The 14,904-nt window shown below is 44.4% G+C and overlaps 1 protein-coding gene across 1 annotated transcript in view; it reads right to left on the bottom strand.

Annotated features, from left to right (window-relative positions):
* The window catches only part of PHLPP1 (PH domain and leucine rich repeat protein phosphatase 1), a 214,973-nt gene that overhangs the window by 188,503 nt on the left and 11,566 nt on the right, over window positions 1-14,904 (bottom strand). Inside the window, exon 3 of the mRNA XM_013004763.2 lies at window positions 14,698-14,902. Within this exon, the coding sequence (XP_012860217.1) occupies window positions 14,698-14,902 (205 nt within the window). The remainder of the gene's footprint in view (window positions 1-14,697; window positions 14,903-14,904) is intronic.

The raw sequence follows: 14,904 nt of genomic DNA, 5'->3' as shown, positions 1-14,904 counted from the left end.
ATACAAATCCACTCATGTCTCCCCAGCTGCCCACTGGTAGGGCATCAAGTCTTTAGAACATGAGATCTTTTGGCATCTGGCCTCAGCTTCCTTTTTAATCTCATCTACTATCTCTGATGCCATGGAATTATGATGTTGGTGAAGAATATTTAATATTCCATGGACCATCGAAAGAGCACACAAATCTGTCTTGGAAGACATACAACCAGAATGCTCCTTAGACTCGAGGATGGTAAGAATTCGTCTCACATACCTGGAACATGCTATCAGGAGAGCCCAGTCCTAGAGAGGAACAGAAGATCCTAAACTGACCCAGAGGCTGCCAACAATGGGCTCAAATAGAGCAGAGATTGCAGCAATGGCACAGGAGCCCAGCAGTGCTTCATTCAGTTGTACTTGAGGTCACTGTATGTTGGAACCAACTCAATGGAACCTAACAACAACTACTACCATGTTCAGTGTCATCACTGAACACTTCACCTCTGTGCTCCACACACCTGTCCTTTCCCGCATGCTTCACAGCTGGTCACCAGACCTCATGTCAAGGAGCATAGCAGACACAGTGCTGCCTGGAAACACATGCCTAACACGCAGGGGCCCAGGTGACTGACTACCTATCAGGTATGGATACCAGCTGCTTTCCACACTCAGTGAGGAACTGAACTGGCTGCCTCAGAGCCCACCCACCAGTGCTAAGACTCTGTGCCCTCTCTGGGGTACCAAGGAGGCTGTCACGAGTTTACAATACCCATGAAGCTTGGCAGCGATGTACTCTGTCTTATTCAATCACTGCATTCACCAGGTTTGGACTAGTAATATCTCCAGACAACTCTGCTTTGATTGACAGATGTTTCTGAAAGAAAACACTGTCCAGTGTCATTATGCTATGGCAATTAGAACTAGAGAAACGTCCAAACCCTACTGTTTCCATTTATCCAGCAGGTCTACCTGGAGAGCAAAGCCCTCCATCTGTCAGTTTCTTAGTGCCAAGAAAGGTGTCAACCACATTGTTTAGTTTGGTTTTGTCATTAGGAGTAGGGGCGGGGAGTGATGCTTATGTATACCAAGCATTCAGAGAACACGCCCTACAAGATGGTCCCTTCTCTCAGTAGTGGACTGCTTCAGAATAGCAGCATCCTCATATGTGGTGCCAAGATAACACTTTACTGAACTTTTGTTTGTCATCAGCTCCCTCCATTTATTCATCAATGAAACAATATGTTCCAGTTTTGGTTAGACCCACAAGTCCCTCTAAAGACTTGGTTACAGACATAGCCGTCACTGAGCTTCTGCTTCATACCCACAACAGCCAATCACTACTCTCCTTACAATTACACTGCACTGCTGACAGCTGTTCTGCTAAACCCTTTCTTCCATGCAAATCAGCTTGTCAGCTGCAGCCCTGCTACAAGGAGTAGGCCAAGGTCTCCATAAAAATTTGTCACAAAGGGCAAAAAGGTGCTGACAATGGGAGAAAATGCACATTGGCAGGTAATTAACCTGAAGGTGAATTAGTCTGAGATAGAAGTGTTTTCATTTGAACTGGCTTAATTTAGTCAAATAGGACCTGAAAACGCGCGCGTGCGCATGCACACACGAGCCAATGTTTATTATAATTTTAAAATTTAACATAAAAAGCAGGATGAAGATCTTTTTTATCCAATGTTACCTACATTGCTGCATGAGACAGTATTTCACAGGGCCTTTGCCACCCAATAATAATTGAAAATTAATTTATTAATAGGTCTTTAGTAGAAACTTAACTGGTCCAATGTGTACAGTACACATAACCAGTACAGGTTGTACAGCCATAGATAAAAGATCTAGCAAGTTGTTTTTGCTTCCAGGAAGTCTTATAAATTACATACCTGCAGTTAAAAAAAAAAAATCTTTCATCCATGAAGATTCAGACATTAGGTTGTCATGGCAAAGAACAAACATCGTCAGAAAAAGAACAAACAAACACCAATTAACCATCATCCAAATTTCACATCAATGAAGTTTACACATAATCTACCAGATGCACCCTGGTGTCACAGTGGCTAAAGTTCTCAGCTGGCAGCCAAAAGGTCAGCCATCCACAGCCACCAGTCACTCTGCAGGACAAAGTGACCCTCCACTCCCATAAAGATGACAACTGCAGGAACGCAAAGGGGCAATGCTACTGTCCTTCAGGGTCATTATTAGTCAGAAATCAACTCAACAGCAAGCAGTAGGGATATAAGACCCTAAAAGGACCTGCCTCTGATGAACAGCCCAACACATCCCTTAAGTCCCAGTGGGAGATGAGAGCACATGGGCCCAGGAAAAGAAGAGAATGGCTTTCCAGGGCCGACTTCACACACCCATAGGCATGCACACATTTGCGTTTTCTTTAAATCTAAAAAAAAGGTCACTATTTGCTTACCCCAAAAATTAGATCCTCACAAACCATCACACTGAATGAAGTTCAAAACAACTCATTTGTTTGGAACCTACATGGAGGGAAGGGGACATGGCTGGGCTTACAGCTGAATTATTACATTCATTTAGACTGGACCTCGCCCCAGTAAATTAGGGTTGTTTTTCCCACAACACACAAGACCCCAGGATTATGGCAGCTGCGTACTCCCGGTTCTTCCATTAGGGCTCATGGGTTCACAGCCTTGGGGAGTTTGGGACATGAGCTAGAGCTGCTCTCTTTTTCTGCTATTACCAAAAAAGAAAAAAGAAAACCACCGAGTTGATTTCAAGTCATAGTGAGTCTATAGAACAGGGTAGAACTGCCCCGGGTGGATTTCTGAGGCTGTAAGTCTTTACAGAAGCAGAAAGCCTCATCTTTCTCCCACGGAGCAGGATGGTGTATTAGAACTGCCAACCTTGTGGTTAGCAAGGGTATAAGCTTACATTATAACCCACTGTACCACCTGGCTCCATTCTACAAGTGGTGATGAATCCCCAGTTCCTTTGAGGGAGAGTAGTTTTCACATTTATCATTACTAGTGGCCTGCTGCCGAGCTTCCTCAAACATGTCCTCAAATTCATCCAGCGTTTTAGGGGATCCTTAGTCATTTTTTTAATCAAAAGCACTTTGGGAGTAGATGGCACAGTAATTAATGAATAAAAGAAAGTGTATCGCCTGCCAGTGTCAGAGAGCATCAGTGCCCAACACTATATCCCATCATCCTTAATGAGCCCTAATTAACGCTAATTAATGTCTGTGGGAATTTACCACTACTAAAAATAACGATGCCACACTACATTGGTACAGCTGTACAGCACCTTACAGCTTACAAAGCACATACGTCATCAAATCTGAAATGCACAAAGCTGAAACAAAAAAACCACCTTTCTCTGATACAGTGGGACTTTAGGAGGTTAGGGGATTTGCCCTGGGAGGGACAGCCCACATTTAAATCTAGGTCTCCAAGTTCTTTCCACACCCAGACAGAGCAGTAACATCCCTGGAAGTTCTCTGGTTGGTTCCTCCAGCTGCCCATCAAGGAGGGAGCAGTGAAGCAGACAGCCCTGAACTCAAGCAGCCGGAACTCAAGCTCCGGTCTGTTAAGAGTTTTAAGTCTATGCTTCCCAACACCACCACCACCACCACCATCCTTAAATTGCCACCCCAGCCCCTCAGAGATGTCCAAACATCCATAGAAAGGCGCAGCCTGGCTATCCTGAAGTGGTGAGCTGCCATTCTAGAAGAACTGGTGCCAGGAAGCTATTAGGGAATTGGGAGCTGAAAAGAATAGCAGTCATAATTCAGATGGAGTTCATTCCCTTTCTCCCTGGCTGTTCCACAACAAATTCAAAAACAGCTACGAAACCTGCATAACTTCTATCCCCCAGACTACTAGTGAAAAGAAAAATGAGGACTCAGGTGAGGGGCAAGAGAAAAGCAAACTGGGAGAACTCGGCATTTTAAGTCAGGGAAGAACGAGCACAGGATCCAACAGTGTGGAGAAAATGCGCCCTGGCCTACTTCCCATCTCACTCAATAATGTACCACCAGAAATATGGGCATTGTTTTCTTTATTAATCTCAGGGTGGTCAAAACCTTTCTAGGCAGGCATGGAACCTTTGATACTTTTTAAAGGAAAAGCCTACCATAAAAGTAAAAACTTACAGTGAAAGATATCATCATCGTTTCAGGTAAGCACAAAAAATATTGACTTATAAAACACATCTAAATCCCTAAATATACCCAAACTCTCTAAGCATACTAAGAAATAAACAGCTATACATTAGTAGATGAATGCCCAACAGAAAATGAGCATGGGACATGAACAGGTCATTCTTCACGGACATCAAATATGCGGAGAAGGGAAATTCAGTCTAATGATCTAAGAAATGTGATGGATTTTTTAAATCAAGGTTTTCCTCCCCCGAGACTATCCGCCCTCCTCCCAGCCCCCTTCCATCTACAAACCGGACCCCCACTTCCCATGACAGCCCACAAGGGAAGAACATGCCCCCTCCCCGAGTCAAGAGCAGTGTGCCCTCTGAGAGCATGGGCATCTAAGGCGAATCTTCCATATGCCAGCTGCGATGGATTTTTACCCCTTTGTACTTCTGCACTTTGAAAAGCTCCTTTCCTCGTATTAAAATGAACAGTACTCTTGGGAGAATTAATTGGCTGGATAGGTTAACTTCCATAAAAAGGAAGCTAAAATTCATGCTTAAGGTTAAGATGAAGTTAAAATGGACCCCCAGCAAGAAAGGGAACCTCTCCCGCCCCCTGAGTTCACACACTGTCTCTAACAGGAGCCAGGTAAGTCATGTTCTTCTCATGAGGGAAAAGGTACTCAAAACAGTGGCAGATTGAGCTCATCTGTTTAGATGTTTTTTAACATCACACAAGGGTAGAGCTGAGTATATGTACATAATAGACTATGTACACTCAACTGTGAGATGACACATCTTTTTGAAAAGGAAAACTGAAATAGAGAATATAATGAATACTGAATCATTTCAATGCTCATATAGGTGATGGGAACAGCGTTACAAAATATTCTTAAATTTCTCTCCTACCTGTTGAAAAATAATAATTAAGTGATTTTCCAATATTTCCGTTTTCCAATCATTTTAACTTTCAAGCACCAGGCAAGCCATCGTTGATTTTCGAGTGTAGTACCTCTTCTTAGCCAACCATCTGTGTCGAAAGTCCCACCCTAAATCTCCCAAAGGTGACAGCACTGATGAAATCTAATTTCCCCCTGTGCAATTAAGCCATCCAGCTGCTCCACTGGACACCCCCTTCCTATGCAATCTGTCACAGTGACATCGGACCTCTCTCTCTCAGGCACTGATGGCAATGACGAGAACCTGGGAAAACCTCGAAGCAAGAGCGAAAACACCAAATATGCAGCATACATCAATTTTTTAAGCTTTCATTTTAAAAACTAAGTATAAGGGAATCCAATGATAATAAGTTCACAAGTGACAGTGTGGGAAAAAGAAACAGGGGCAGATCACCAAATCCTGGGTCTAGTGCAAAGTCAGGAGCTAACCTGACTGTGCCCCAGCCACTGTAAGGGCCTGCCTCCCTCATCTGTAAAGATGCACATGCTGGACTAAAACACAAATTCCTCTCAATGCTTTTTCTCCTACTGACTTGAAGCCTGGTACACAGGCAGACAGCTACCTCGTCGTGAATTAAAGCCAACCACCAGCAAAACTTGCACGTTTAGATCCCTCTGATACAGAGCTGCAGTCACCCTGGTGGTATAGTTGGTTAGGGTTGAGCTGCTAACCTTGGGGTTGGTGGTTCAATCCCACCAAGCACTCCATGAGAGAAAATGAAGCTTTCTGTTCCCTTGCAAATTTACAACCTCAGAAATCCAAAGTGGGAGCTCTACTGCCCTATTGGGTTGCTATGACTGGATGGCAGTGGGTTTGGGGTTGATCAAAGGTGAGAATTGGAAGCCTTGATAACAAATGGCAAGGTCAGCAGTTCAAACCCATCAGCCACTCCTTTGGAGAAAGCAGCAGCTGTCTGCTCCCATAAAGATTTATAGTCTCAGAAACCCTCAGGGACAGAGTTACTCTGTCCTACAAGGTCACCCTGTGTCAGAACACACTCTGTGACACTGGGTCTGGGAATACAGAGCTGAGAGCCAGCGGTGGTGGCTCAACAACTTAATTCCCAGGCAATGTAGCCAAGTGCAGCCACCACCCTCTGTCAGAGGAAGCTGGCCCGTTGCTGGAGCTTCCAGAATAAGCTAAACCAGAAGAGCGTGGCTATCTACTTTGAAAAATCCAGCCAATGAAAACCCGATGGACCTCAATAAACGGGTTATGCATGGGGTTCCCATAAGTTAGAGGTGGCCACCACCACCACTGCCACCTTCCCTCCTCCTCCTCCACCTCCCCCATCACAACCACCACCACTGCCACCTTCCCTCCTCCTCCTCCTCCACCACCTTCACAACCACCACCGCTGGCACCGCCTCCCCTGCCCAGACCACCTCCACCTTCACAACTGCTGATGCTGCCTGCCACTGCCACCATCTCCACTTCCATGACCCCACCGCCCCTACCAAAACCACCAGCTCACCATCTCCTCCTCCTCCATCACCACATCTGTCACAGTGATTTGGGAGTTGCTGGAAGATGCAAACAGTTCACAAACACAGCTACTCACAGAAAGGTCAGATTCTACCAGACAGCAACTGGTTTGGTTTGGTTTAATAAAGTTACCACTACAGAAAACTTGAATTCAATAACAACGCCTAAGACAGCCTAAGGAAAGGATTTTCCATGGAAGAGGATGTATTTCTTTAAATTCCTCTTGAGCATTCAGAGGTCCACATTACAAAGTTGGTGTGTGTGGCGTGGCATGGTGTGGTAGGGAAGGGATGAGTCAAACATGATCTAATCTGTCATTAGTCTCACAATGGGTGGTTAGCTCTGGTGGGCAGCTGTGGCCTACCATGGTAAGTCACTGCTGAGTTTCTAGCTCATTCCCTCCCCAGGCTTTAAACCCGTCACAGGTCTCCCGGCTCCAGCGAAACAGGCTTCTTGTTCGAGGACGTTTCAGCTGCTGCTCCACACCCGGCTCTACAGAAAAGGAACCCAGAGCCCAGGACAGGTCCAAGCAGATGCCCAGCACCAAGCCAACGTCACCCACTCGAGGTTGCATTTCTTTAAACTATAGCACACCCCCTCTACTGGCATGTGAGAAAGAAAGGGTGCAAATCTTCACACAAGTTCTACTTTGGAAAAAGACAAGGTTACCTTCATCCAAGCCTGACACATCAGCCGAAAAGGAGGCGCGCAGTTAAGCAGGGCACCACCTGATAAGCTTTCAGAACAGACGTGCCCAACAAGGCACTTGGCTATTGCATAGAACACTTCTATGAAAAACAGAGCCATCAAGGTTAAACTCAGGTCGTGTGTGCAAATGTCTCTTCAGACCAGGTGTCAGGAAAGAACTGATCCGGATGGACACTAAATTTGCAGTAAAACCTACAAAAGCCGGAGGCTGTGGAAGGTGGAAGGAAACCTGTCAGAGAAGAAACACTCAAATAAGTCACGGTTAAATAAGCAACAGAAAAATGGTAAGATTCACCCTGTCGCAAGTGGGAAGCCTGAGAGACCCAAAAGAACAAGGCAGACCTGTTGACTCCCGGCGCTCAAGGGTCCCACGGTAGGTAGAGTGGATCTACATACAGAGCATACTTTCATTTACTCTATTTAAAAAACAGGCCTGGCCCTGGAAAAAGAAAGTCCAAATGCTCTAGCGTGTCATTAACTGGGGCAAGGATATGAAAAGCTTCATTCTTCAGCGGCTCTTCATCAGATAGATGACTCATTAAGAACAGCAACAAACTCCACTCTGCTTTAAAAGAATGTGTGCACGGAGAAGGAGGGGACTAAATAAAATCAAATCATTCAAATTGTTTCTACCTTCAAGTTTCTAACTAATTCCTCATTAATGAAATAGTCCAAAACCCAATCACATTTCACTGGTCCCATAACCAGAAAGAAGGCTGCTTTAAAACAACAAAAAAGTCACAAATGCTGGAATGTTTTGCCTAAATTATCAACAATGACAAATTTAGAATGTACCCCGACAAGTTTCATCAAGTGTCTCATTGTGGTAGTTATATAAGTTCATGTCAACTTGATAACTAAGTACAGGGGTGGGGTTTAGCCTGTCATCAGGTCACAACTTGATGTCTCCTTGTGGATGTGGCTTCTCATGAGGATTCTGGGAACTTCCTTTTTTTTCTCCCTGGAACTGGGTCTCTCTCTTTCTCTCTGCCTTCATTTTCCTGTGGACAAGCCATGTGGGGACACACTGAGATCTGAGTGAGCCATGCTGCGGAGACCTGGGGAAACACCCCAGTGATGCTTCCACTTCCATTGGATCCACAAGACTCTTCACCCACCGGTCTGTGATCTTCCTGCAGTCACCATCATTGCATGTGTTGTATGAGTCTGAAGAGGAATTTATAGACTCATATTGGACATATGGGCTAATATTGGACTTATGGACTTGATCTGGACTGGGATGTTTTCTCAATGTGCAATTGTCCTATGATATAAAGCTCTCACACATATATGAATGTCTCTGGATTTGTTTCTCTACTCAGCCTGGCCTAACACAATCACCCAGTCCCCAATCCAATTTCTAGGTTCCAAATTCAGAAGCCACCAGACTTCCATGGCACCAGAAAACTGCATTCCAACCACTAAATACATTTTACAATCAATGCACTGAAGCAATCTCACGTGTGAAAAACAAACCAGCAAAACAACACCTTCAGCATCGGGGAGCAATCTGAAAGGTGTAGCACGCCGTACAGGGTAACACAACAAACAGCTCACTCAATAACAACGTGCAAAAGCATCTCAACCCAGTAACTGTTAATATGCTTGACCCAGCATATAATACTGCACAACATGACAGAGTTGTGACTCCAGTTAACCAAGTATCCCAATGTCCTCCCACCCAAGTTTCATTATTCAAGTCCACTCTCTCTAGATTTCTGTGTTTCAACCTATCACAATGTTTGCAAGGCTGGATTTAAAGGTCCATATAAGCCCACACAGAGTCAGTGGCCTAAGGACAGAAGACACCAAACCTGCTGAAGGAATCACACAGGGTCGGTTGGTTCTGTTTTGCTTTAATGACACTATCTTTAGAAAACCCATGTATAAAAAGGCTTTGCCTGAGAAGCACAGTGACAGGAGGCCAGACTCAAAACCCCTCATTACCAGCCAGCAGATGCCTGTGATTAAAGGGGTGGGGTGGGTTTTAGAAGGTGGGATTTAGGAAAGAAAAAAAGAAGGGAGGGTGGGGGGAGAGACAGGGCTTCATCATTTTAGACATTTTGACAACATCTCTTTCTCTTTTTCACAATGTAAGGCGTCTGTCTCTGCATTGTCCGCTTTGCTCTTGGGTGGCTTCAGGATCTCACAGCACAAGCCCTACCCCTACCGAGGCACTCAACATGCTCAACCCTGGCACATATCTCACAAATCCATTTCATTAAATGTATCTCAAAGTGGTGAGAAGAGATGCCTCTTGAAAGAAAAAGGTGAGGGCTGGAGACACTTCACTCTAAGAAGCCTTAGGGGAGAGGAGCTGTCCATGCGTACAGCACACAGGTGGCACCTCTAGACTCCGAGGAGAGAAGGGCCCAGGGTGGCTCTGTTTAGCCCATCCCCGGTGACCCAGCAGGACGGAAGGCTGCAGAGCCAGGCACACACCACCCAGCTGCTTGACAAATTCCACAAATTCAATGTAACAAATGTCTAAACTGTAAAATTCAACAAGTGTTTCATGTGAGAAAGGCCAAGTCTTCTTCTACCAGGCTTGGGTTGTATGTGATGTCAATATAGGCTGCATTCATGCTCAGTCAAATACTAAACACAGGGCTCTGTGGAGGAGGAGGAGGAACAGCAGAAGACACTTTACACTTTAAAAAAAAATCATGATCTTTGGATAATCCATAGTACACAAGTAGTTTAACACCCTTAGAGCAACAAAAAAGATGTCAGCTTTCAACCTGAATGAAACTCACTCAAGCTCTTTTAGACCCACACCCTCTTCCTGAAAATCAGTAAATACGGCTATGAAAGACACACAGCTTTAGGAATAACAGACACTCAGGGAGTCTGAACGTGAAATGACCACCTTCTAACAGCAATAAAGCACTGTAGGCCAGGTACAAAAAAGTGAACTTTATAAGATAAGGTTTAAATAGTAAGACCTTTCATGATGAGTTAGTTCGAACCTTACAAATACGGTCCTTAAAAAAAAAAAAAAGCCGATCTGACACAGCTCCACTCTAGAGCTATAGGTACTTTTCAGATAAAGTGTTAATTCTGTACTTCCCAAGCAAGATTTTCAGTTTGCTGAAAGAGGCATGCTTGCAAAAGAGAATAATGAATCTCTACATCAACTTAAATGCAATAACAACTATTTGCAACCAGAACATTGGGGCACTGTATCTACCAGTACTGGTTGAGTGCAGTTTTATAGGCAGACTGCTAAAAACAGAACCATTTCACTGGGTGCACCACTTTGGCCTACGAAGCAGCATCTTTTTGACTGTTTTTAACCAAGCGAAAGATTCAAGTGCAAATGAGATTCAGCATCGATTCATGGAAAGTGATATGAATTGCAAAACACTCGCCAAGCGTTCCAGGGCTGTGCCAGGGCGGAGAGGCACAAGATGGACTGCAACGCCTCCCTGGTCATGTTTTTGAAAGGACACATGAGATAATTCCCCCCAAAGCCCCGTGAGAGTTTGAATGTAATAAAATCCAAGGCGTGCTAGATGTCACTAGACCACAATTAGGAAGGAAAATGGGACCGGCACTTTACATCAAAAACCACAAATACTGTATGTTTCTGGGGAAAAGGGTAAAGAATTAAAAGCCTTTGTTCTTCAAATTAAAAGGGCTATTCAAGCACTCCTTGGTGTCACATGTTCACAGTGGGTTACTCAATCCTGCTGTAACTCTAGTAATAAGAGCCTGCTCGTCAATATCACAGCTTAAAGCTGCTGACCCCTTCTTAGTTTCCATGGAGGGAAGCCTGTCAGGTCTGATCACTCTCAGGAGAGAGGAAGAGAAGAAATACGAGAGGGCACGGAAAACAAGCCAAAGAGCAACACAGACAAACCACTTGTCCAAGATTCACCAGGGCACAGGTGATGTGCTCAACACCCTGCCAACAGACCCCTTTCCCATTACGAAAACCTGAACTGACATGGCCAAAAATTAGTAGAAAAAAAGTCAGAAACGATTACTAAACAAAACGCAGTTTTAATACTGCCCTTCATGAATGGCTCTGGCTCAAGCTCAGACTCAGACTCCCCCAGAGAGTTCAATACCCAGCACATCAACGTTTTAAAAACCCATGCCATGGAATCAATTATGGATCATAGTGACCCTGCGGGACAGGTTAGAATTGTCCTGGCCATAACTCTTTTCAGGAGTTGAAAACTTCACCTTCTGGAGAGTGGCTGGTAGGTTCAAACTACTGGCCTTGTGGTTAGTAGTCCAACATGTAGCCCACGACGACACCAGGGGCTCCTCGTCAAAGTTTAGGTGTCCATAACTTATGTTCAGCTCAAACCAAATCCACTGCCACGGAGTCGATCTGGACTCAGTGAGCCCACAGGACAGCTCCTCGGTGTTTCCAAGATGAAATCTCTCTCCTTCCTACAGAGCAGCAACTTTGAAATCAGCAGCCCAGCATTTAACCCACTGAATTTAACCTCCTTTAACTGAATGCCAGGCACTGAAAGCCTTGAATTAATTTGTAACGTAAAATTTTAAATTACACTTTCTGGTAAATTAGAAAGTCTGCTTATCAAAAGGAAATTCGACGCTAACATTCTCCATCAAACCATTCTAAATCAGCTAATAGTTGTTGGATAGCTGAGCTAAAGTTTCAAACCAAGTTTTCACCCAGATCTCTGCAATTAGGGCCTTTTCTCCAACATGTCTTTGAATTCATTAGGAACTTGTACTTTACCCAAATAAAATATGTAAAGCAGCCACAAACATCTTCCAAAGCCTTTGAAAAATATCTTGAGCCAAGTGATAAATACTAAAATTTCATTGAAAGATGAACCTCAAGAGATTGAAAGTTCTCTGCTGGACAACAGCATCACACACACAAAAAATTTTAAGGGGTGGAGGGCGCAGGGGAGCTGATTACATAAATAAACCAGGCAGAGCATGGCTAACAAGCTTAATTTAAATACTGGAAAAAATTTTAAAGGCTTGAAAGACAACATTCTAGTTTAGCCCTAACTCCAAATAAACAGAAAAGCACGCGCAGCAAGAAAGTTAAGTTGTATACAGAATTTTAAGAAAACAAACAAGATACAGAATTTTCTAACACTCCTAAGGAGTGTTACCTAAAACAAATACTCATTAACATCTTCCTAAGGCACATAATTACTACCAAAATGTAATAAATAGTCTGCCCACAGGGGTGATTTCTAGGAACCCTCTCAACCTTTATGAAGGCCTGTTCTTTTTGCTTCATAATGTAAGCTTCCTCCTCAAAGCTCACGAGACTCAGCATATACTGTTTGGCTCGACGGCAAATGAATATTACTATCAAGGAGTTTGACCTATTTATTCTCTTTGTAAATTCAGGCTTAAAATGACAAACTGGGCAACTGAACATCTTTATAGCCATCAGAGCCGACTTTCTTCTGGAACACTGGAGTACACTAGATTCCTGGTCAAAGAACAGCTAGGGTGCTGCATGTGATATCCCCGTTTAATATTCTGATGAGCGTATACACGCAGACATATGAAAGAAGGGACATCAAAAAAGTTCGCGGAGAGATGAAACTGAAAGATGATAACATTGTTCCATGCTTTTGTTTAAAACCCCCTCCTTTATGCTAGAATAGGGAAGTAAAGTAGAAAGGTTCGGAATGAATGAGCAATTACTACCTATTCAGAGGGAGAAAAGCGAAAAGATTAAAATAAACACATTGGAAGTTTAAGACTTCAGTGGAATGTGCATTTAACCTTCTTAAATTGAAATAGACAAAAACAATGCATTATCATCCACTGAGACGATTTGAGACACTCTGAAAGACAATCCAGGAAAATCTGAGATGTACATTTCAAAACTGTAACACATACTCTAAACTTTTCCAATGGACAATGTATTTATCAGTATCAACATTCCAATCAGGAACAAAATTTTTACAGCTCTTTACACACAAAAAAACCACAGGTCCAAACACTTTAAGATACCCCCTTGTTTTACTCGGGTTTCTTTCAATTTGGTCTTCAAGACAATTATCATTCTCGTGTGAACAAAACAAACATCCGCCTTCCAGGTGTGATTACAAGTTAATACTTGTGAAAGTAGCAATATTTTACAGCTTACACGAGCTCCACAAAGCTGTTGCTCCCGCATGAAAAAGTCACCTATTTGTTGGGTCATCAACTTTAAAAAGCATGCCATCCAGCTGAGATGTTAAATTCAGAGTAGGTAGATGCCATTGCATTCTCTGATTTTCTTCATAAGACAAAGTTCACCACAAATCCACTAAGGAAGTTCAAGGAAACGGAAATGAACGGCTTCCCAAGAAGGCTATTGGCTTGCAAATTTCAGTGTGGGAAGAAAGACCTCTACATTCAAAGGGACTGACTGGTTTCCAGAAGGGAACCAAAGAAAAAGACCCACTTGCTACGCATTTGAAAGAATGGCTATAGGCTAATGGAGCTAAAAGTAGAATCACTTTCTCACCATCACTCCTAACTCAGAATAAATAAAGGTGGGGATGATTTGGAGATTTAACTCTCCTGAATTCTGCTGAGATAACTTGATTTTTTTAAAATCCTTATCACCAGAAGCTAAATTCTTCAATCCAAAGCAAAGAACGGATGCAAGCAACTGACAATGTTGAAATCTACCAACCAGAACCCACAGCGCCTTGATTTGGCATAGCCCAAATCCTCAGTGGAAAGAGAAAGCATTACACTGGCTGCCCCTACATCAAGAAATTGAGCTGGGACTGCAAAAACAATGGGAAGGGCTTTTGGTCACATTCTTATAAGGACCTCTAATGCAAGTCAATTGACAATGATAAGTTCTGATTGGAAAGCCTAGAAGAAGGAAAGAGGCGGATATAATCATTGTAGACGCAAGCTATAAGTCTGCAGAGGAATCTGACTTGACCGGAAGCCAAAATAACATGGGGTTTAGTAAGGCCACCAAATTCTACCAAACCAGCAGGGCGGAGGGGCTGTCCAGTTGACAAGGAACGGCGGGAGCTACTTAAGAGTGAGCAAGGTAAACTGCCAAGAGGCGGAGGCAGGGTGTTCAGGAGCCTTTGTGCTTCCTATGTGGGTATATGCACGTATAGGGCTCCCCAAGTCCCAAACGGCCTCAGTCCCGGAGCCCCACGAGAGGGGGCACGAGGAAGCTCCTCTGCGGCCTCCTTCAAGCACAGCTGCTTCCTGTACTTCCTGGTAACTGGCCAGGGGCTACCTCCTCCGCAGACCTTGCAAGCTCAGGGCCTTCCCGGCGAACTCCAACTCACAGATTGCAAAAACGGCCCAAGTTAGTATCACGCCGGTTGTGCGAGAAAGCTGTGACTTGACCAGGAGGCCTCGCCGGGCCGTGTCCCCTGATCTGGGCAAGCAGGCGCGCTTCAGGGCCGTTTCTCGAGCCCTGTCAGCGTGTGCCCCTCGCCCGTGCACGCGCAGGTGACCCCTTACCTGCGTAGAAGCGGACCAGGCAGCCGATCTCAGCGTCCATGCCTTCCTCCTGCACGCGCCACAGCTCCCCGAAACCCAGCTGGAAGAGGTAGTCATTTTGGATCTGCAGTGGCTTCTCGTCCGCCTCCAGCCTCCGGGTGGTCTCTCCGTGCAGCTGCACGTACAGGGTGGGCGGCGGCGGACTCGCCTTCTCGGCCGCCGCCGCCT

This window comes from Echinops telfairi, unplaced genomic scaffold (assembly GCF_000313985.2).
Source record: "Echinops telfairi isolate 266 unplaced genomic scaffold, ASM31398v2 ScPeMD7_7400;HRSCAF=8409, whole genome shotgun sequence".
Lineage (NCBI taxonomy): Eukaryota > Metazoa > Chordata > Mammalia > Afrosoricida > Tenrecidae > Echinops > Echinops telfairi.
This window is presented reverse-complemented; position numbering and strand designations above follow the sequence as displayed.